General features: G+C 32.3%; 1 protein-coding gene across 18 annotated transcripts in view; it reads right to left on the bottom strand.

Moving 5' to 3' along the window:
• The window catches only part of Birc6 (baculoviral IAP repeat containing 6), a 212,070-nt gene that overhangs the window by 66,816 nt on the left and 120,163 nt on the right, over positions 1 to 25,091 (bottom strand). For all 18 annotated transcript variants that reach the window (XR_013429101.1, XM_078029413.1, XM_078029415.1 and 15 more), the window contains 13 exons: positions 21,245 to 21,807; positions 20,409 to 20,584; positions 19,353 to 19,449; positions 19,007 to 19,201; positions 17,998 to 18,198; positions 15,730 to 16,009; positions 14,346 to 14,602; positions 13,989 to 14,097; positions 11,043 to 11,264; positions 9,218 to 9,998; positions 6,831 to 6,974; positions 6,257 to 6,386; positions 438 to 569 (listed from right to left, as the gene is read on the bottom strand). Coding sequence is in view for 17 of the 18 variants with exons in the window: in XM_078029413.1 (XP_077885539.1) it covers positions 438 to 569; positions 6,257 to 6,386; positions 6,831 to 6,974; positions 9,218 to 9,998; positions 11,043 to 11,264; positions 13,989 to 14,097; positions 14,346 to 14,602; positions 15,730 to 16,009; positions 17,998 to 18,198; positions 19,007 to 19,201; positions 19,353 to 19,449; positions 20,409 to 20,584; positions 21,245 to 21,807 (3,287 nt within the window). In the remaining variant the exon portion in view is untranslated. The remainder of the gene's footprint in view (positions 1 to 437; positions 570 to 6,256; positions 6,387 to 6,830; positions 6,975 to 9,217; positions 9,999 to 11,042; positions 11,265 to 13,988; positions 14,098 to 14,345; positions 14,603 to 15,729; positions 16,010 to 17,997; positions 18,199 to 19,006; positions 19,202 to 19,352; positions 19,450 to 20,408; positions 20,585 to 21,244; positions 21,808 to 25,091) is intronic.

The following is a 25,091-nucleotide window of genomic DNA, read 5'->3' on the forward strand; positions in this document are numbered from 1 at the left end:
GTTCAACTATTAATGACATATCTGACAGCTCACTGCCAGTTAAACACATTGTAAATGAAAATTAGTAAGTACATTTTTATTTTATGTTTTTTTTTAACAAGGGGGTCATATGAAAATTTCTAAATACTTAGGGAACTTGTAAGGGTATGAATCACCTGTAGTTTGGATACACACTATCAAGCTTCAACAGAATATCTGAGCTACCCCCACATGTTCAGTATTTGATGAAATACAGTAAGCTTGTGCATAAAATAAGTTTAATAATCCCATGGCAAAGAATAACAGACTTCTGGTGCAAAATTTATAAATCTGGTGTTAAAAGATTGTATATCAGCCTTCTGCACTAACACATTTATTACATTAAATTCCTATAAATATAAATTGCTTTATTTTATAGAAACCGAAATGAAATAAAGATTATAAAACAGAAAGCATACCGGAGGCAACAACAACACTGTAATTGTCTTGAAATCCATTTTCCGCCTTAACTTTTTCTTTTTCTTCATGGTTTTTCTTTTCTTTGTCATCTTTTTGTTCACTAATTAGTTTAGCTGTGATACTTGGAGTATCTGTAAGAAAATATTGTCTATAATGTACTATTGTTTCTCTAAATCATTGAGAAGGGAAGCAATAAATGATTTCAGAAGACTATACAGGATATTGCTCCTAGACTGAGGCAATGTAAAGAAATTTAGAAGAAATGCTGTTAAAGCCTGATGGTTTAGTGTTTCCTTATAAAAATGGAAGGAATATCGTACAGTTTATAAGTAAGAATATTTAAGTTTCAATCTCTACAAAGTTTTATGTATTTCAATACTACTACCGCTAAAGGCAGTGAAAAACTTTAAAAACAAAAATTTGCTTTGGTTTAAGCAGAGTTCATACCTACAGCTAATTCAGGCCTCGAAACATAGATACCAAAAAAATAATATTAATTTCAAAGTAATAGGGAAAAAAGAACAAAAATTAAAAATAAAAAACCTTTACAACTGCTAGAAGAAAACAAAGGTTCAATACTCCAACATATTGGTGTGAGCACTGACTTCCTTAAACAAGAGACCTAAGGTGCAAGAAATAAAACCAAGAATCAGTAGGTAGGATGATATACAAATTAAAAAGTTTCTGCACAACAAAAGAAACAATTAAGAGTGCGAAGAGGTAGCTAAATTGTTTTCCTCCAGGTTTTCCTACTTGGGATCAATCCAGCACCATCACACCTGCACCCAATTCGGAGAATGTGAAGCAGAGAGGAATGGGCCAAAATTGAGGAGAATTGGGCTCTCTGATCCAGAGAGAACGTAAGAGCTGATGGCACAACGGGCATTAAAACTGTCACTCCAGAGGGGCTTAAGTGAAGAGTCTGAGGTGAGCATGCTTCTTAATTCAAAGAACCCCCTTCTGAAAGATACTTTGCTATGATGAGGAAATCAAGGAAATGAGACTCTAGACTCAAAGATTCATATCAAGGAATTAACTCTTACAGATAAAGGGAAAAGACAAGTGGATCTTGGAAGATAATTATTCTAAATATGCAGGGAAGAACCAAAGTTGAAGGTTGTTTTTCTTAGAGAACATCATTTGTCATATTTATTTCATCAAGAATCTGAAGATTTGTATGTAAGAAGAACTTTACTCTTCTAAAGACTTCAAGATTATAGGAATAAAAGGGGAGTCATAATTCTCAAAAGAGTAGTTTTTAACCAACAATAAATTCCAATTTGAAGTGTTCTTCATTAAACATTGTTCCAAAAACCAAAAAAAAGGAGAGCCTACAGAATGCGGGATCTTTGCCAGCTGCTCTTCCAAAAAGGGGTTAATATCCAGAACATATATAGACCTCAAAATGCATACCACCAAAACAAACAAACAAACAAAAACCCATCAGTAAATGGGCCAAAGAACTAACACAAATGGCCAACAAAAGGATGAAAAAAATATTCAACATCCCTAACAATCAGGGAAATGCACAACAAAACAACATTGTAATTCCATCTCATTCCAGTCAGAATGGCAATCAACAATAGAAATAGTAAGAAATGCTGAAGAGGATGTGAGGATAAGGGCACACTTATACATTGTTGTTGGGACTGCAAATTAGTACAATCACCTTGGAAAACAGTATGGAGATTTCCTCAAAAGACTCAGCAAGCACCACATACAGGCAGAGGAATGAGGAGTTATGCTCCATTTGTGTACAATGTGTCAAAATGTATTCTACTGTCATGTAAATTAATTAGAATAAAAAAAAAACTAGGAATGAAACTACTATAGGACCCAGCTATCCACTAATTGATATTTATCCAAAAGACTAAAATCAGCATATTTTAATGATACACATATATCAATATTCACAGCAATGCAATTCACAATAGCCAAGTTTTGGAACTAGTCCAGGTGCCTGTCAAAAAATGGATAAAGAAAATGCAGTATGTATACACAATGAAATTTTACACAGTTATATAGGAGAATAAAATTATATTATTTGCTGGTAAATGAATGAAGTGGAGAACACCAAGCTAAGTGAAATAAGCCAGACTCACAAAGGCTGAATGTTTTCTCTCATGTGTAAAAGATAGAGAGAAATATGGAATTAAAAAATAAAGGTAGGGGGCTGGGGATGTGGCTCAAGCGGTAGCACGCTCGCCTGGCATGCGTGTGGCCCGGGTTCAATCTTCAGCACCACATACAAACAAAGATGTTGTGTCTGCCGAAAAACTAAAAAAATAAATATTAAAAAATTCTCTCTCTCTCTCTCTTAAAAAAAATGTTAAACAATCAAATGACAAATGACAGTATCTTTTGTAACATCTTCTATTCTCTTGTTTGAGCATCTGAAAATATAAAGGCTTTTTACTACTAATTGTTGATTGTGTTTTGTTTTTATTTTTGTGAAATTAGAAGAAATCAATCAAGTAAATCTTAATGGCAAAAATATGGACAAGATTTAGTGAAGTATATAAGTAACAAAATAATTCACAAAATGAACTTATAGTATCATCAGGGAGGAAAACCATGTGAAGAGCACTAGTTGATAAAAATTTACATAGTACAACAAGAAGTTGAATTAATTTCCATTTATGCACTCTGCTGACCCCAAAATAAAACACAAAAACTACACAGCATTCAAATACCAAAAGATATGACCAAGAAAAATTTTTCTTAACCTCATTTTTGAAACTGTAATAGACAAGATATGCTACCTGGTTTGGAATTCCACTTCTGCACAAGATAGAATAAGAACCAGATTTACACTCCCACTTGAAATAACTAATAATTAGGTAAATATATTTAATAATATTTTGCAGACAGTGAGCATGACACAGGGCAGTTCCACAAAGTTTGGATACATGGAAACAAGTCTGGTGAGCTCTAGGAGAGTGTTTCCACTTATTGTATGGACAGTTTCTCAGATCAAAGTTCAGCACAATTCATATGTCACTCTGGTTTGAAGATAAAGAGCTGAGACTTTAGGAAGACAAATACACTTGGTTGCAATCATAAGGCACATTTATGAGGGAGGAGTAATTTGCACACAGAATTCCAGTGATCTAGGGACACTCTTCTTTGAGTCTCCAGCGTTTACTAAATAAGCAAATACACATGACAAAATAATCAAAGTCCAGGAAAAGTATTACCCAAAATGAACAGGGGGAACAATCCCAGGGTCTCAAATGAGGGACCAGTGAATTACTAATTGAGTACCCAGAAGCATATAGCCTCTGAAGTGGGGTTAAATAAATTTTATACTTGCATTTTCAAACCTGTTACTCTATTTCTTTTCCAATACAATTCACCAATTTAAAGCTAATTTAAATTAAAAATTCAGTTTAGTCTCACCAGTTATATAGTTTGGTAATTCTCAACAACTTCCAAACTAGACAACATAGATTTATTTTAAAAATTCTATCCTCACAGTAAGTTTCACCTTACATTAAAACTTTATATGATCCTACCTAATAAAGCTTAAAAGCAGGTCCTAAAAGCAATTAACTACTTAAACTAACATAAGTATACTTCTGGGAAAAAAATTTATAGAACAAAAAATAAACCAGAACCCAAGAAAATAGCATTCATGTTTTTCTGGAATCCAATAAAATTTTCAGACAAGGAGGCAAGAATGTACCATCTAATGTGAGGAGAAAAATAATACACACTGCCTAATGTGTGTAAGAAAGTAGAATGCTTGTACACTTTAAGTAAGGACAAGGACATTTAAAAAAAGAACTAAATCAAACTTCTAAATATTTGACATAGAGATGAATAAATACAAATATAGTGACCTGTAAACTATATTATTTATTTAAAACCAATGGTGTCAAAGCTATAAGTGAGTAAAATTATTGATAAAATATTTCTAAATTACTTCTATATTTCAATACATATTGAAATAAATATATGTAACATGTATCATAAAATGACTAAAGGTCATAAGCCCACTTCAAAGGGTTAAAGAACTGCTACAAAGAGGTTAAATTTAGCACATAAGTTTTGATGTGGTATATTTACAAACAATTATGTTATTTGAATATTTATGTAATAAATGAAATTATGTTTAAAAATTAAAGGGAGGGGCTGGAGTTGTGGCTCAGAGGAAAAGCGCTCACCTAGCATGCATGAGGCACTAAGTTATTGTATCCACCTATTACTAAAGAATAAATATTACAAAAAAAAAAAAAAAATTAAAGGGAATTATTTTGTAGAATATTCTAAATGATGGAATACAATGTTTTACAATAGCATTCTTAGAAAATAAAAAATGTTAAAATTTCAGTTATTTTGTAGTAGAATGTAGTTTTGAATTTCAAGTTAAATATATAAAATATCAATAATTAAAACTTTAGGAATATTTATTCCCTTCATCTATTTAATTAATTTTTATTTTTCAATTTTATTTATCAGAAAAGAGCCTCTAAAATCAGATTTTCAAAAAAGTTCAGCTGTAATAGATAAGACATTTTCAAGTTAGAAACCATGATTTTTAAAATAAGTATTACAATATTATAACACTGAACTAAACACTTTGTTAAAAGGTAGGAAAGAATTTCAATTTTTGCATACAGCTGTTTTACATACAATGACTATGAACTGAAAAAAAATCTTTTTTTTTTTCCTTCTTCAGAGATGGAGTCTCACTATGTTGCCCAGGCTGGGACTGAACTCCTGTGCTCAAGCAATCCTTCTGCCTCAGATGGGACCTACAGGCATGCACCACAATGTCTGACTTAGAAAACAATATTTTTACCTTACTCAAAGTGATCATACCTACTTATATGGTTTAACTTAAGTTAGCACCTGTCTATGGTAACAACTCTCCAATCTATTCAACCAGTTTTTTGTTTTTTTTCTAATAAGCTTTAGATTTGTATTTTCCTCTGGTAAATGAACATCTCCAGCTTTTATATGATACTCCTATTCTTCCTTCAGTTGATAGTGATCCCTCTTACGTATACAGTATATTTATACTCTAATATACACATTGACATTTCCAGTTTATTTTTAAATCTAACACACATAAACCCATAATTACTTTTAAGGGCAGAATGTGTCCTGCTTACTTTCACATTAATAGGTTAAATTCTAATTATACAAGTATCTGCACATAGCAGATATTCAATAAATTCATTGACTGATTAACTGGGATTTCTAAGAGGCAAGAAATAGAACTATCTAATGTAGATGTATGCATTCTGCTATTAAAAACTGCTTTAAAAAAAAAAAACCTGTATGTTGTTTAAAAGCACACACTATACTACAAGCATGAAACCTACAGAAAATGCCTTCTGTTTTCTTCACTAATGGCTATACATGATAAAGTGACAAGACACTTCTACCTATTTCATTATCATCTCTTTATCACTCACTTTGTCCCTAGATTTAGAAAACATTTATTAATAAAATTTCTCTTATCCAATCTAATGCCTTGCAATTCATCACTCTTGAATGACCAGAGGGTTTACTTTGGTAAAATTCCATCAATGATTTCCAATGCCTGATTTGCATTTCTAGCTGCCCACTTTGTCATTACTATGCATAAGATACATCATACCAAAAGGACTACTCATGCCTGAATGCACTGTACATTTTTGTCCAATTAATAAGTTTTTTATTCATGCTTTGAACTATAAAGATATTTTGACCTTTTCTAGTCATTAAGTGGTTGATAAGTGAGCAGAAGCAATGAAATAAAGTTATAAAATAGAATTCCACACACATCTAACAAAGTAAAAGAAAAATTAATACTTAAAATCTGACTTGCCTGACACTCTGTCAAGAACATCTGATAATGTTGTTGAGACTGGTAAATGAAGAGTACGAAACTTGTGTCCTGCTCCATACATTGGATGCTGAATGACATGGCTAGTTGCATTAATTCTACCTTTGTACAGCTGAAAAATGAAGAAATTAAAGAAATTAAGAAGTCCACTTTTTAGAATATATATCATTAAGAATCAATTTAAAAAACATATAAGAATGAAAAGTTCAATAAAGCACACAAGACACAAGAGTTTGATATATTTCTTTAAACATTATGTTTGCCATAATTGTTATTAACTTTCCATTGGCAGCATTGTACCTAATATTCTGTCATTTTTCCCCCCCAAATCAAATCAAACTACTTAAGGTACAGTATAGGAAAAATTATGTTATTGAGATGGTGGGAGGTTATCCTCAAGAGAATTTCAAGTCCTGATATCAAGTATAGTTTGCTCCAGTTTCGGTTTGCTATTTTGAAAATTAGATGAATGTGAAGACACGTACACACTCAAAAATTAACTATGAGATATATTTACACAGAGGTAATCATTAAAAGTTAAGTGTTAAATACTCACCGGACAGGGAGACTGAAGAAACATTGTCACTTTCTCGTCTTCCAGCATCAACTGCAAAAACAGTCTTCTTATAAACCCTGAAATATTCCCTGATGTTGGAAGACTCCCTCTCTGGGGAGATGTCTGAAATAGTTCACAAAGAACCTGGCAAGAGATTAAAACAAGTTCACTGCAAATTTGTTTATAGCTTTTATTTTGAAGAATAAACAAGAAATTAAGAATGTAGATTAACAAGTATACATCTAACATATTTACATCAAATCAGCAACTAAAGAAACAATTAACTTAATATATATGAATACAGGGCTGGGTTGTGGCTCAGTGACAGAGCACTTGCCTCGCACATACGAGGCACTAGGTTCGATCCTCAGCACCACAGAGAAAAAACAAAAAGATTTTGTGTCTATATATGACTAAAAAAATATTTTAAAACAAATATATGAATACAGTTAAGTTCAAAACATAAGAAACATTTCTGAGTATAAGAGAATTTACTACTAAAAGTAGGGTGCAGTGGTCCATTCTAGGGGCTCAAGTTCAAATCCAACCCTGTCTCTAAATAAAATAAACAAAGGACTGGGGATGCAGCTCAGTGGTTAAGTGCCCCCTGAATCCAATCCCTGATACCTACCTCCCCCTTCCACAAAAGAAAAGAAACTACTACTGAAGAGTCTTTCACACAAGAAACTTTAGTCTATATTAATATGGTTACAACAAAAATTATTTTATAAAGTATGTTAAAAATATAAAACCAAGGGCTAGGGATACAGCTCAGTTGGTAGAGTGCTTGCCTTGCATGCAGAAGGCCTTGGGTTCAATCCCTAGCACCACAAAAATAAATAAACAAACAAAGTCTTAAAATGAGACAGAGGTGATAATCAGGCCAGAAATCAATTGAACAGAAACAATTCAGGATACTCAATGACACATATCAAAATTTCAAGTATCTATAACCAAGCCCTTGGTCAAAGTTGATAACGTATAATTTCCCTTTAACTGCAGTAATCAGAAGGGTATTTTCCCAACCATTAATTATTATAAGGAATCTTGTTCTTCCTCTTTTTTTTTTTTTAAAGAGAGAGTGAGAGAGAGAGGGGGACAGAGAGAGAGAATTTTAATATTTATTTATTTTTTCTTAGTTCTCGACGGACACAACATCTTTGTTTGTTTGTGGTGCTGAGGATCGAACCCGGGCCACACGCATGCCAGGCGAGCGCGCTACTGCTTGAGCCACATCCCCAGCCCCATGTTCTTCCTCTTAATAAAGATGAATCACTCAATATTTTTGAAAACTTTTCACTGATACCCCTTAATCTACTAACAAAATTTGATCTCAATAAGCACTATTAAATAAGAGTAAAGTTTTATTAGTGTTTTCCCTGTGTCAAAGAGGCTCTGTAATATAATCTCTATTATACACACACGTGCATGCGCTTGCTTGAGAGAGAGAGAGAGAGAGAGAGAGAGTGAGTGTGTGTGTGTGTGTGTTTGGAATATTTGTCTAGAACATGTGAGGCCCAGGGTCTGATCTTCAGAAAGATCAAACTATAAATAAAAATAAACATTTTTTAAAAAAATCCTGGCAAAACATCCTTAAAGACAGGTATTACTAGCCCTGTTTTACATGTTAAACAACTTGTCCAAGGTCATAAAATCCAGAAACCTGCAGAATTTGACAAACACCAACTTAGAATTTGCCTTGAAATAATTCTAGGTTTCAAGATTTTAGGTCCCTCAGGCTTAATACAATAAATCATCTTTCACATTTTAATTTTTTATTCTGAGACAGGGTCTCACTAAATTGCTAAAGTTGGCCTTGAACTTGTCATTCAGCCTCCAGAGTTGACGAGATTAAAGGTCTGAGCTACAACGTCTGGCTATCTTTTTTATGTGATTTATCTAGAGCCTCCTATGTGAAACCTACTATAAGTCTATATAATGAGAAGCAAATTAACAGTCATAGAAATCTGGCTCCAGCAAAATACAATGTTTAAATGCAATGTGGTAAACAATGATCACAGTAAAGTGTTAATCTTCTTCCAGCAGCTAAAATATTATTCTTTTGGTCTTGTTCTTTTCAATTGGGAGATTTGGAGGGGTGCTAAGATCTACATAAAGAATCCCTATGTATGAATTTCCCAATCACCTTATCATAAAGAATAAATTATTTTTGAGACCATATATTTTGAGGGGGCAGAGAGGAGATATTGGTACTTCATTTTAATTATAGTTTAAATTCAAATCTTCAAATTCTACTTATCTCAAGTTTACCATCATCTGGCCTTAATACATAACCCTCTCTATTTTATTCTTCTAGTGCAATGTGATAGTATATTAAAATAACAGACAACCAAAACCTAACACAGTTCAAGTTCTTCTCCTCTTACCTGTGCCATAAGCTTTTGATTATTAGGATGGCATGAAATACACTGCAGAAAGAACGCAACAGTTGCATTCTCAATTGCAGTACGCTGTTGAGTTGTCAATCCTGTTGCAGCAGCTGAAGAAGGAGAAGCTGATCTTGCATTGGTCTGTTGTGCACCTAAGCTGTGTCCTCCAGAAGTGGATCCAGAATGACACAATAAAAAAAGAAGTGCTGTCCACAGTGGATTGACTTCAGAACCACCAAGCCAATCTTTCATAATATGGCTATTGCCAACTTCTGTCAAAAACCTAAGAATAGGGGCAACCAGGTCTGCTGTGATAGGCATTTTATTACAATGCTGTGGAACATGATGGCGCCTGAGTTTATCCTGGGAAATATCTATTGACTGAGCAATGCTTTCTGAGTAAGAAATGTGGCTAAAGCAAAAACTAGCCAGACTCCTCACAAGAAGAGAAGGCAAACCTGAGTCTAATAACTGTTTGATAGCTTCTGGAGACTGAGAAGAAGAAGCAAGGGTTGCCAGATGTGATTCAGTTAGTGCAAGAGGTGCTTGTGCATTTTTAGAGTCATCTGTTAAAGATGAACTAAGGTCCTGCTTTTTGCTATCATCTGTCATGGACAGACTGTGGTGACACTGCACTGGAGGAGGGGTAATTCCCATCCAGCCCATAAGTAATGAAAAATAATTTGGGTGTATGTGACACATTGAGCAAAGTAGACTGTCGACAGCTTTCTTCAAAACCATGTTGCAGGGAAGAGACATGGACCAATTAAAAAGTAACCTAGGGAAATAAAAGATACCATATATTAATAATATAGTTATTTTATAAAGAAAAAATCCATTATTTAAATATTTCTATTATAGATCAAATATACTGACGAAAAATATAGTTTATTTGACACTTAACAATATGATACTATAATTTAGATACATTGGACTTGGTAAAATGAGTTCCGAAAATGAAGTGACTTATATTAAATGGTTCTATCATTATCGATGTAATCTTAAAAAAAATCATGTGAAAAACAAAAAAAATTACAAGAAATGTTTAGGTTATATATGACATTTAGGTGGTGTAAGTTCATGTTTACAAATCGAAAATTTAGTGAGGTTCACTAATAAATCATGGATTATGCCAACTGGTAGGGCCAAATATGAAGATAAAGAGATTAAAAAAACAAAGGCTTACCTTCACTAAGCCTTCATGGAACTATTCAGAAATAAATACAATATTTTGCTACCAACTTACAGTTATCTATTAGTAAGTTTGGCAAAGCCTTAGCCAAGTATGATGAAGAAATATGAGTAAATGAAAACTAGTTGTCAAAGACAATGTAGAAAGTAGTCTTTCAAAAATATGTAGCCATACTTTTCCTCCAAAATGGTACATTAATAAAGATAAAAGATCCTAATGGATAAATATGCAAAGGAGAACAGACACAATACTCTATGAAGACCTACCCAAAGCATTCTGATTTCAGGCAAGAAAAGCAGGCAGCATTGCTAATACATTTTCTTAAAACAAGAAGAAAATATGGGGGTGTAGATCAGTGGTACACGTGCGTTTCTAGCACACACAATGCCCCTGATTCTATTCCCTAGCAATAAAAAAAAAAAAAAAAAAGGTAGCACGTGCACATGCCCGTGTGCGCACACGCACACAAACACACTAATTAAACCTATGTGACATCCTATTTAAAACTGATTAGATTTACTACTTTCAAAGTATATTTATCCAAATACACATGTAAAACACTGTTTAATAATTGAAAACCTGAAGTAATCTAGTATTAGCAGGGGGGATTTTTTAAATCATCATACTTACTCAAAGAGTTCTCGGTCCAGCAGTGCTGGTAAATCATATTCTACCAGCAGTTCATAACTATGCCAAAGAATTGCTGCTACACAGTGCAAATGAGAAGGAGACGGCATGAGAAGACCATACTCTATTGTTGAAGAGCTAGGGCATAAGTAGTTCATCCGGCCACTTCTCTTCATAGCAGCCACTCTTGCAGAATCACTGACCCATTTTAACAAGGCCTGAATTCTTCAAAGAAGAAAATGAATTCCAATAAATAATAATGCCACAACTAACATTTCATTAAATATCATTTTAGCATGTAGGCAAGGTATATATAAGAATATACTACTTGTTCTGAATCATTTTAATTTCAAATGGGAGGAACTAAGCAACTAGGATGTAGTTTTTCCAGTTTTCCAATAACATTACCAATTTTAAATAAAGCATTATTTGAATTAATAGTATTTAAATTAAATAAAACTACTATTTAATAAAGTTCAGTAAATAAAGTATTTTTTACTTCTTACCTTACCTATAAACAATATGTTTAAATGTCTAAAATTACGGAATATACATCTTAACAAACTCCTCTAAATTTTCTGTCCTCTCATAGCAAATTTACACTAGATACAGCAGTGATCTGAGGACACTTCTTTACTGTGCAGGATCTGATCAAAACCAGCATGTTTACTAGAAGCAGTCACCCACTCTCACTCATTCTGACAATGGAATATGTCCTCAAACACATACTGTGGCAATCTCACTCCCAATCCCCTAAGGCTGCAGATCAGTAAAACACATCAAAGTATGAATCACTTTTTTTTTTAGAAAGAGAGAAATTTTTAATATTTATTTTTTAGTTTTCACTGTACAACATCTTCATTTTACTGTATGTGGTGCTGAGGATTGAACCCAGTGCCCTGCGCGTGCCAGGCCAGCGCGCTACCACTTGAGCCACATCCCCAGCCCAAGAACAAAACACTTTTAAAAGAAACAATACTTTCAACAACCAATAATAAAAAAAAAAAAAAAAAAGAAACAATACTTTAGAGTTTGTATAAAAAAAATGTTATGATTTATTGTCCAATTATTAAAATACTACATTTGTATCTGATTTTCTAGTGTAGACCACAAAATTCAAAATTGATTGCTTTAGATTAAAAGAAATGAGGGCAGAGGGCACATAATATTGCTTAATATTCTCTTTCTCTCCTAAAGGACTGAAAGGTAAGATCTTAAATGCTTAATTTTTTATGACAGGACATAAAGATTATTTGAGAAAGAGAAGGAAGATGAGATAATTAGGGACAAGTAATAATTTCTTATTCCAGGGGTTTCCGAAATCTTGGCATTAATGTTAGTTCTAAAGGATAAGCAATCATGCTTTGAAAAATATGTGGAGAAAATTAAGTTTAATTTTCTATTTATGATAAAACTAAAATTTAAAAACTAAGCAATTTTGTTCTAAGAGAATTTAAGCAACCTATCTGGAAAAATAAGTGCTCATTTTTAAAATATATTTTGTGTTTAAAATATATTTTAACTCTACTAACTAAATTTGGCAAAAAAAAAATTGTTATTTACTAGGTAAAAAAACTAATTGCAATCATCTACAATGTAAAATACTTATCATATAGTTTTACATAAAGTAAAACACTTAGGGGAAAAACTAACCTGCTTAATATTTTGAAGACAACATGCTAAAAATATATTTACAATGTTAAAAATGAAAATTTAAATTTTTCTAAGCAAGAGAATGTGCAAGGGCTGGGGATGTGGCTCAAGCGGTAGCGCGCTCGCCTGGCATGCGTGCGGCCCGGGTTCGATCCTCAGCACCACAAACAAACAAAGATGTTGTGTCTGCTGAAAACTAAAAAATAAATATTAAAAATTCTCTCTCTCTTAAAAAAAAAAATACCAAAAAGAGAATGTGCAATTAATAGGGCAAAACTAAGTGACTACTATTACACTATTTATGAGTAAATATTAATCATCTTTCCCTGAATGCCTGCACTATTAAGCACTTCATTGCATATACCCAAATTGACACCCTCCTTGTTGGGTGATACTGCTCTGTCTCCCCAACCATGAAGGCACAGAGCAGAACTCAATTAACCTGTTTTCTCTAGTACTTAATAAAATAGCAAGCATATAGACATTATTATGTAAATACCTATAAAAAGAGTAAGTACCCACCAAAAAGTTAACAATTTTGATAATAATTTATAAAGTAAGAAGTTAAAATACTGAAGGATTTCTTTTTCAATATAAATAACCAAAACTTTAAAGGATAACTGAGGAAATATATCTCTAGCTCAGAAATTATTTATATTACTTTTAAATTCACATATTATATATATGCCCATATACCATATATGAAATGAAATGAAAGAATACCAAACAGTTGCTCAAACAACATTTCAGAAGTACTTCAGACTTTTTATCAATTTGGAGTAGAAGATTTTAAGGAAGAATCATATTAGCAGAACCCATCAAAATTACTTATATGTAGAAACCACTAAACATTTAGTTCAAGTGTTCAGATATTATTAGTATAATATTGTTTCACCTTGTGGGAAGCAAGAAAAAGAAGGTAGAGAGTCTAATATTTATATATAATTAGTAAGTACTAATTGAGATAGCATGATTATGGTACCATCACCTTATAAAGGTCATATCACAACATGGTTGACTTAAAAATGTTTTTATTCCATTCCAGTCTTTAAAAGAGAGACTACGAATTCTGCTTGAGTTCAACTTTACTCAAGATACATCCAAATACATGAAAACTTATGTTATTCATGATAATCTCTAAAAGTTGTACTATGTAAATAGCTAGATACGCTAAAAATAACAATACCATCTTAACTTTTATGTAATATTGTATAAGGACAAAGTATGGTAAGTAACATTCATTACAGCCATATTTGTATACATGTGTGCTTCAATGAAAACAGGATCATCATATACCTGTCTTTTGTTCCGGAATCCTGAGTTGTACCAAGCTGGTAAAGAATATCTATGGTAGAGTCAGAAGACAGTCCGTTCAGTCTTCCAAAAAGTAAAGGGCTATTCAAATCTTACAACAGAAAAGAAAAACAATAAAGTTACTAGATAAATAAATTTGGAAAGGGAAGAAGTGCTTAATTTTTAAGTGATTCATTAAAACCAAATCATAAAATCTAACAAGAGAAAACAAATTTGAAAACTAATGAAGCTAAAGAGAAATTGATTTCAGAAACAGGAATAATCGTCAAGATTGCTTAAGCCAATTGTGATTGCTTTGTAGGATAATGTAAAATATAAAATATCAGAGTTAATTGCCACCTGTAGGATCGCTGCCTGATGCGGCACAATTTCTCAGGAGAATGTCTATAAGCTTCAGGCCAATTCTAGTAGACTGTAGTCCTATCTTTACAAGCACAACCTCAATATTGGGTGAATGCATTCCACAGTATGGTGACATCAATAAAGCAGCACAAGTCTGTAGAAGATTAGCAGTAGGTGCAGCAGCACTTGCCATCATTCCTTCCAGGTCACTTATGTGGGTAAGGCAATGATGCAACAGCCGTAACCATCCAATACTGAAATATAAACACAAAATTACTTACAAGATAAATATAAGTAGCTCAAGTTATTTCACAGATAGAATAAAACATTTTAAAACATCATTATATTTTGTTTCTTAAAAATCACCAGTTAAGGGTTGAGAAGTATAGCTCAGTGATAGGGCACTTGCCTCGCATGCATAAGGCCCTGGGTTCAATCCCTGATACCACCAATAAATAAATAAATAAATGGAGCAAATGGTAGACGTCTGCAAAATCAATAAAGAATTATGGGGCTGGGGATGTGGCTCAAGTGGTAGCGTGCTCACCTAGTATGTGTGAGGCACTGGGTTGATTCTCAGCACCACATAAAAATAAAATAAAGATATTAAAAAATCGATAAAGAATTAAACACACAGAAAGTTTGCCCTATAAGTATTTAAGTGCTCATACCACCAGGAGCTATAAGCTTGCTTTAAAACAAACAAACAAAAACAGCCACTGACTCAGTTTTTATCTTTTTTTTTTCTTTCTAAATAGCAACTGATTAAGATCATAGAGTTGTAAAACTTGAAAATAGAAAAATACTGAATTTTCTATTAGGCAAAATTTTCAATAAAACTTCACTATAAAATTTTTAACCATCAAAATTTATCAAATTCATGTCCTAATATGTTTCGTTCAGACATAATACTTTTAATAACGGGCTTTTAGGAATAATTATTCAAGATTAGTTCCCTCTTTCTATAGTCAGTTTGCATGATTCAAGTATTGAGATATACTCCTACTTAAAAGCATGTGGGCATGTGGGAATCCCTATATAGACCATGACTCCCTCCCGCCACCCCCCCCAAAAAAACCCCCACATATACATACACAAACCCTGAAAGCTACAAACATATATGTCCCACTGTGGGTCAACTCAAAAGATTAAACACATAAAAATCTCAATTTCAATCAATCTCAGGATTCTCCTTCCACAAAATTGCTATCTCTATTTCACCTAATAAAAAATTAAGATATTATATAGATATCATATGTACAACCTATGGAACAAAGAACTTCCTAAAACCTTAGAAAAAAAAAAAAACAGACAATGAGATGAATAATTTCAGGGAAAAAAACCCAAAACCTTTTTAAAGAATAAGGGGAAAAAAACATACCTTGTTTTAGATACCTGATCTTCAGATGGAAGAAAGGGATTATTAACTGTTGCTGAAGAAGTGGTACCAAACGCGGTGAGGCCCAATAATTTAATTTGTGAAAGGCCTAACGTGCTGGCATCTCGTGGACGATGTAGTCTAAGGCAGACAGCAGAAGCTACCTCAGCTTTTACAAGCTGAATTTTTATGTAGGTGAGACCACTGGTAACAACAGGAGTGGACAAAGGTAGCATATTTACCCCATCTGCACTTACTTCAACAGACACTGAGGATGGGCAGGCTATAAGAAGAGAAAATTGAACAACCACAAACAGAAAAGTGAACTAGATTTCAAAATCTAATAAAAATCCAAGTAAAAGAGCAGCTTTCAGTTACATTCACTATAAACTTAATAAAAAAATTCATACACCAAATCATACTTTCTCAGTGAATTTCATCATAATTAGTTTTGGAGCTATTTCGCAATATTAAATATTTGATCCTCAACATAATAGAAAGATCATATTCAAATGTTTAACATTCACCTAAGAAAAGAAAAACACAGTTAACTTAAGATGTGCAATCCAAACAACCAAAAAGGCATTTACTTTATCATTTCTACTTTATTCAAAATTGCCACGAACAGGGCTGGGGTGTAGCATGATACTTGAGTGCTTGCTTAACATGCAGGAACCCCAATGAGGTAACAAATGGCAGCTACCACAGGAAAACTGATTCTCCCTACCATAGCACAGAAGTCCATATATTAAATGCATCTCCAACTAAAACCATCTTAAAATGAGGTTTTAATTTTAATTTCAATGGTAAAATTAGGACTAAATTTTACTGCATGTCAATAATATATCAGAATTACACAGGGAATTAGAGAATTCATACCAATTTCTAAAACTGAACTTCAAAACCTTTTGAAGAAAGTATTTATACAGCAGACACAGTGGAAAAAAAAATTAGGTAATTCAATTCCCCACAAGAACAAATGGTACAAAAAAAAAAGAACAAATGGTACACCTTATATTGAAGTCCATATTTGATTTGAAAGCCTTTGTTATCTCTACTGAAGCATACATACGTCCAATGTCTGCTCCAATCCAAAAGTAAAACCAAACTGTTTCGTTAAGCACACGTAAGCAGGAAACTCATAAAACATCTGCATTTTCATACCAGAGTTCCCCTTTATATTGTGTTTCTTCTCTGCATTAGCCTTTTTCCCTTCTAATTTATATTAACTATATCTGTTTGTATCTAGTAGTATGGACTCAATTACTAATTGGATATAATAGTCTAAATGTTCAAATCAGAAGAAAAAAGTTTTTTCTTTCAAATATGCCTGAAATCTGCAAATTTCCCATTGGTCTTCATTCAGTTATTGGGTGATACTTGATAGTAATGACGATCAATATATGAATATTAAAGAGTCCAATAAAGATTAAATTATACTAAAACAATCGAAGTCCATAAAAAGCAAAATAGTATTTTACTTTCTTTATGAATACTTCTAGTTTCTGCTTGACTTAATCTAACCTTATCTAACCTTATTTTCTAAAACTTATTTACCCTACAAAGCTATAAAATACAATCAAGAAATACTCATCAATGTAATATAATATTACAAAAGGCTATGTCATAATAAATATGAAATATAAATTTTGAGTTCACACTCAAATATTGAAAATACTACTCTAAAAAAGTCACAAAATTCTTTGTAGAGGTAATTATCTTCCAGTAGAGGTAGGGTAAGGCATGCAAATAAATCTAAGTGAATTTTACATTTCAGGGTTAGTAAGGAGGACCAATGTAGACAAACTAAGACTGCTAACAAACATTACTCACAAACAAAATGAGTAAACAAACTCATTTTGACATAAAATATTAATAATAAATTGGGAGAAAAGAAAGGTTGAATAACATAACTGGACTATATTTTTCTGGACTTCATCAAATACTATTTGTTTGAGGATAACAACCCTATCATTTCATTTAATGGGAAATAACTTTAAGGTAGTGTTGATTATTCCACCAAAATCTGCTCCAAAATTATAATCTGGTAATCATACCTAAGCCCTTAAATTTGATAAATATTTTTCTTTTGTCGGGGTTGGGGTTGTAGCTCAGCGGTAGAGTGCTTGCCTCACACATGTGATGCACTGGGTTTGATCCTCACCACCAGACAAAAATAAACAAAATAAAGGTAAAAAAACCCATTATTCTTACTTCAAGTGTTTCTAAATTATAATTTATTGTCATAATGCTTTATAAGCCATTACTTACTTGCAAGAGATGCAAGATGAGGTTGGATATGTATCTCTTTCAGTAGCACTGCTGCAGGAAGGTGAATGGTAAGGTCACACCATGCCTCCTCAGGCAGAAAGATGTAGGACCAAGCAGCAGAGCGAGCTCTTCGATGGGGTGGTGTCGCCTGCAAAAGCACTTCAGCTGGTTGGGCAGTAGGACTGCTAGATGTGATTGTACCTACAGAAGACATTTTAAATAAATAAGAATTTGCCCCCCCCCACATATGCAATAAAGCATTAAGAACAACAAAAACAAAAAAGAAATAAAATCAAGAATCAATAAATGGGATGGATTCAAACTAAAAAGCTTCTTCTCAACAAAAGAAACAATCAGTGAGGTGAATAGAGAGCCTACAATTTAGAAACGACTTTTTACCACATGCACATCAGATAGAGCACTAATCTCTAGGATATATAAAGAGCTCAAAAATCTTAACACCAAAAAAAACCAAAAAACAAAGAACCCAATCAATAAATGGGCCAAGGACCCGAATAGGTCAAATAAATATCATATTTATTATGACATAGCCTTTTATAATATTGTATTATTTACTTGATGAATACTTCTTGATTGTATTTTATAGCTTTGTAGGGTAAATAAGTTTTAGAAAATAAGATTAGATTAAATCAAGCAGAAACTAGAAGTATTCATAAAGGATATAAAATACTTTGCTTTTTATGGACTTCGACTGTTTTAGTATAATTTAATCTTTATTGGACTCTTCAATATTCATATACTGATGGACATTATTACCCAAAGTACATGTATGAAGACATGAATGGAGTGATTCTACTTTGTGTACAGAGATGAAAATTTGTGCTCTATATGTGTGATATGAATTATATTGCATTCTGCTGTCGTATATAACACATTTTGTAAAACGAAACTATTCAAATGACAATAATAGTTAGTTTAATAACTAATTTTCCTTTATACCAGTGAATATATGAAATAAATTCATAATAACATGCAATCATTTTCCTACCCAGGGGTGCAAAGTTATGGATCCCTTCCGCATTGTCAGGTTCAGAAGCTAGTATTCTCGTTTTCAAAGTACTGTCAACAGCTTTATTTGGACCAGAATCAAGAAATTTCATAATTGTTGATACCATACTTCTTGCAGTGTTTACAATAGCCCTTGTACTTGTAACCATGTTGTTGCAAATGAGCTGAACACCACCTAAGTTAACAAAGAAAACTGAATGAAAATTATCTTAAAACAGATGCTTTGACATCAAGAGTCAACAATCACAGAAGACTACAAAAGTAAAAACAGAGTGTACTATCAGAATGATTACACGTAAATAAACGCTTTTGAAATTTTATCTTACCCATATCGTGGAATGCTTTCAAGGCATCACTAGTATCCAATACTCTCAAAATAAACCACAATAATGGTTCAGATAACTGGCAAGTAGCAAGAGAGCCCTAAAAAATAAATATGTATATTATAATTTTATATCTTCCTATGAACCAAGAAAACTATACTTCTAAGTCCATATAATATTCCTTTATAATTTTTATAAACTGACAATCTTAAATACACTAAATACAAGTTATCTGCCAAAGCACATAAAAAACTTATCTGAATTAGAAAGACAACTATCTCCTCTTTGTACTCAAGAGTAATTTGTAAGCAACTACCTTCATTTACAATTATAATTTCATCCTTTAGTGTGCATTCATTGTTTTCCAGTAGACACTAATTTCCTTAAAAAAATTGCATCTACTCAATTCTTTTGCATTTCCAATTGAAATATAATTATACATTCAAAAACATTTTAAGAAAATGACAATTATACACTGATATATACAAAAACTCCCCTAAGAAATGTGTTGAAATCTGCATTTGAAAAATAATAAATGGACAAAACAGTTTAAAAGGAAAAAAAAACTGGTTCCTATAATTTCATTTTTAACAGAAAATAAAGAAAAGCATACATTCTAACGTATTTTTCTTTTTGAAGTTATCCTAATTTTTCTTAACTGAAAAAAACTAAATATACAACATAAATTTGAAAAACAGTCATATTAAATTTTCTTACATATCATTTATAAAGAACATCCTATTCAACTATGTTGTTTTTAAGGAAAAAGAAAGAACCACTTCCTGGGCCCATAAAAAGAAATCTAAAGTTTAAGAACATGCTAAATGTTGTATTTATATATCACTGTAGTCCTTGGAAAATATCACCTTGAGAAACTACTCCCCAACTTCTATTAATAAGCCTATAATCCTCACCTATTGATACATTTTTTAATATGATATGAATATTACTCTGTTTCTGTTAAAACACATATATAAGTAAGTAGGTAAGTAAGTATTTCTCTATTCATAATATCAAATATTACATGAAATACTGTAACTGTTGGTGAATTGAACTTACTTGTCTGCCCATATACCCACAGGCCATGTAGGTTAAAATTGGCTGTAACATCATGTGGACTGTAGAAGCTTTTTTACTTAGAGTTGTCAGTATGGTAAATAATCCATCCCCAACTGATATGGCATCTAACCCACCATGAAAGTTTTCATGTTTGGTGAGATGTAATCCACTTGCCCCTAGTTTAAATAGAAGATTACATATATTTTTTTAATGTATATCCTTAAAAGCCAGTACTAATCAAAAGTAAATTTTTCCAAAACCACTGAAGATGATAGGAACAGTTAAACTACACACACATACCCCTAGAGATTACAGTATCTATTCATAAAAGCAAGATTTTTGGATATTTTCTTTCATAAAAAAATAAAGAGAAAAATAGATATTCTTCAAGAAGAGAGAAAATAAATGATATTAGTATGCAACTATGCATCATAACATCTAATCAAAAAGCAGATACAGTGACAAAGAAAGCAATATAAACAGGCCAAAATAATGATGCAATATAACTTTTCTTCCTATTGAAGCTAAAACAATAAGATATAAACTTTAAATCACAGGAACTTGAATTTTAAATAAAATTTTATATTTCATTTTCAAAGAAAATGTACATAAATACATTTTTTACTGGTATCCAATGCAAAACTTGATAACAAATTCTTTAAGTTGAAAACATTAGAGACAGTTGTTCCTTACAGAACCTAATTTAAGTGAAGGCACTCCACATGTCTTCACTAATAAAAATCAGTCATCAGAATCTTACAATAAAGTAGTTTTACATTATAAAGTAAAACTGATGTACTGGAAACAATTATAAAATTAATATTCTCAATACGTACCAATTATCATTGCCATGGCACTGCTATTACACAAGCCTAGAGCAGACAGAATCTGGCTCATAATCTGTTGGTTGGCTAAGACTAAGTCAGCAACATATGCAGGAGATCCAGGCATACTGGTACTGCTTCCATTGACATCTTTGCCTCCTGAGACTTTTTCTTCATCTGATACACTATCTGTTGTATTGGTGGTCACAGACACTCTTGCGCTGTATTCCCTATTGCTTGAAAGAGGCAGCTGTACTAAAATGTTAACAAGTTTTAACAAATCAAACATGAGTTGATCTCTTGTCATTTCACCACAAACAGCTTTTGCATCACCTGGGCGAATGAGGTTGGCAAAAAGTCCCCCAAAGCATGCTCGAGCACCCACAGAGCTATCTGATCCACTTCTTGACATTACTTTGTCTGAGCAAGTGATATAGTGATGCACCAAGAAGGTGACAGATTCTATCACAGCAGAAATAGTACTAACTGAAACAACTTCAAAATTCTGCTCCAGAGTGAATTCTAAGAGCTTCACTTGAGCATCGAGAGGTCCTTGTCCTGTCTGAAAGGCACCCCTAGAGAAAGAAAGAAAGAGTGTTAAAAATAAAATCATTTAAAATAGTTTAGATAGAAGTAACTATTTCAATACAACAAAGTTACAAAAAACTTTGATAGTTTCCATCTCACTTTTGTTCTTGCCTCCAGTTTACACAAAACCAAAATGACTTCCCTTCTAAATAGAAAACTTAAGGATATGTAATTAAAGCTGCAGACTATGATATTTTAATATCACAGGGCAATCTTAAAATGGAATGAGCTCTCATTTATTATATCCTCAAATGTTCCTATTATGAATATTGATTTTGATTCTCAAAAATTAAGTGTCAATCAAAACATTTTTATGTACTAAAACAGTAAAACTCAAGTTCTGGTTATGCCCAAATAAAGAATGCTAGAAAATGTATCATTCCCAACCTAACAATAAAAAATGTCAAATTAGGGCTGGGGCTGTGGCTCAGCGACAGAGTGCTTGCCTAGAATGCATGAGGCACTGACTTTGATCCTCAGAACCACTTAAAAAGAAACAAACAAAGGCATTCTTATCCATGTACAACTACAAAATAAACAAACAAATAAATAAATAAATAAATAATAAGGGCAAATGAACTACAGTCATAAGTTTTCCTAAACTCAGAGAGCTGAAGTCACAGAGAAACCAAAATGCTGAAATCCGTGAAAACAAATGCACTGCCCAAGAGAATGGAACAAAAGCCCTGGGTTTCCTATAGAAGAATGTAATAAAAAGAGATGCTGGTGATGTACAAATGAGTAAGAAATTCAGCTATAATGTTTAACAAATTGATAAAGGATGAATGTATCCTAGGGAGATACCATAGTCCATATCCGCTCACAGGCTTCCTCTGGGACCCCACATCCCTGTATTTGGCTGCTCCTGAGTCTATCTTTCAAAATAAACCAGAAAGAAATCAGAACTATACTATTTTAAATTCTGAAATTATACAGAGTAAGTTAATATTCTTTAAAATAAGATTAATAAAATGAAGACATACATAATAGAGCTAGGGCAATTAGCATTTTTTTTAAATTTTAGTAATAACTAATAAAAATAGTGGAAATCAAACTATCAAAAAATTTTCCAAAAGTTAGCAGAAAAATATATTTTAAAAGAAACAGGTCAATTAAATAGAAAATTATGAAAAAGACTAATTTTAATCCAGTATATCAATAATTACTTTTAAAAAAAGTAGTCTAAGCCTATTACATTAGTAAAGAAGAAACATATCAGAACAATAACAAGCTAAATCCGAAGGTCGAATTCAACAAAAAAAAGAAGGAAATAATAATATGACAGAAATTAATTAAAACTTGACTTTAAGAAAAAAACAAAAACAAAAAAAAAAAAAAAGAAAAAGAAAAAGAAACAACACCAGTATAACTATCATCTGGTTCTTTGAAAGTACGAGTACTACTGATAAACTTCTAGTTAGAATAATACCCTCACACCTAAAAGATAAAAATTACCAATACTGGAAATAAAGAAATCTCACTAAAGCCCCTGTAACCATTAGGAGAATATGGAAATATGACAAATAATCAATTCAACAATGTAAATGAAGGAAAGTAAATGATTTCCTTCAGTACACAGACTACCATAGATTACTCAAAGAAAAAAAAAAAAAGAAAGAAAGAAGAAAGCTGGGAATATAGCTTAGAGGTAGACTGCCTGTCTAGCATGAGTGAGACCCTGGTTTCCATTTCCAGAACTGAAAGTGGCGGGTACCCCTGAATAATCCTACATCTATAAAATAACATAAAATTTTGATATAAAGCCAACTCCAGGCCCAGAATACCTCAATAGTGATTTTTACTACCAAATATTTAAGTAATAACACACATTTTACACAACCTTTTCCAGATAATTAAAAAGAGAACATTCATTTTAGAAGTCCAACATTACCTATATACAAAAACCAGACTTTATATGGAAAAAATACAAATATCCCTAAAAAACACAGATTCCATAATCTTCAACAAAATATTTACTAATTAAGTTCAGCATCATATAAAAAGGATTAACATGTCACAAAAACTGGATATATCTTGGGAAAACACAAATTAATGGTCACTTAAAAAATCTTTTTAATTAAAATAACAAGCTAGGAACAGTGGTGTACACCTGTAGTTCCAACTACTCAGGAGGCTGATGTGAAATCTCTTGAGCCCAGGAGTTTTAGCCCATCGTGAGAAATATGTACTCCACCTAAAAACAACTAATACGTGAACAGACTAAAGAATAAACAACATTTGATCATTTTACTTTTATAAGCAAAATAGGTATCTTACAAAATCCTTGAGACATTCATGATTTAAAAAAAAAAGGCCTTAGCAAATTAGAAAGAAGTAAGAATCTCTTCAACTTGTTACAAGCATCTATAAAATAATCTACAACTAGTAGCATATCTAATCCTGAAAGACTGAGGGAGAAAAGAAAAAAGAACAATTTGTACAATGTGTATTCAATACTATACCTAGGAAGAAAAGAGAGGGGGGAAAAAAAAGACTGTCTATATTCTTTGACAGTATAGCTATGTACAAAAAAAAAAAAAAGCTATAACTGTTCCCAAATAGATATATACATGTACATAGACGTATATATATATATATACACACACACACACACACACACACACACAGGATATCACTCAAAATCCAGTAGGATTCTTGGGGTTATTTTGAAAATCAACAAGCTAATTCTAGAATTTATATAAAAAGGCAAAAAGAGTCCACTGTTGCAAGTTCAAAGCCAAGTACAGCAACTTAACAAGGTCCTACGCAATTTAGCAAGATCTACTCTAAATTAAAGGGTGGAGAGAAAGAGGATGAAGATGGGGCTCAGTCATTAAGCACCCTTGGGTTCAATCCCTGGTACCCCCCCCCCACGCACACACACAAAAAAGACCAAAAGATCTAAAATACCTGAAGTAATAAAGTCGGAGAAGCCACATTACCAGACATTTTTAAATGCCAGAAAGGTAAAAGAACACTGTGATTTTGAATAAAGAACAGACAGAAACACCAATTCTGTATCATAAAGTCACAAATAGACCAAAATAAAATAATCAATTGATTTCTGGGGAAAAAAATCAGGAAATTCAAATGAAAAACAAGATACTATTTTTAACCACAGTCCAGAATCAATGAGATACCTATAGGCAAAATATCTTAAGCTCCTGAGCAAACACTAAAACAAATGTAAAACATAAAAACTAAAATTTCAAGAAGAAACAGAAGGATAATTTGTGTAATTTTCAGTGAGGAAAGGATTTTTTCTGGCAAG

The sequence above is a fragment of the Ictidomys tridecemlineatus genome, chromosome 12 (assembly GCF_052094955.1).
Source record: "Ictidomys tridecemlineatus isolate mIctTri1 chromosome 12, mIctTri1.hap1, whole genome shotgun sequence".
Taxonomy (NCBI): Eukaryota; Metazoa; Chordata; class Mammalia; order Rodentia; family Sciuridae; genus Ictidomys; species Ictidomys tridecemlineatus.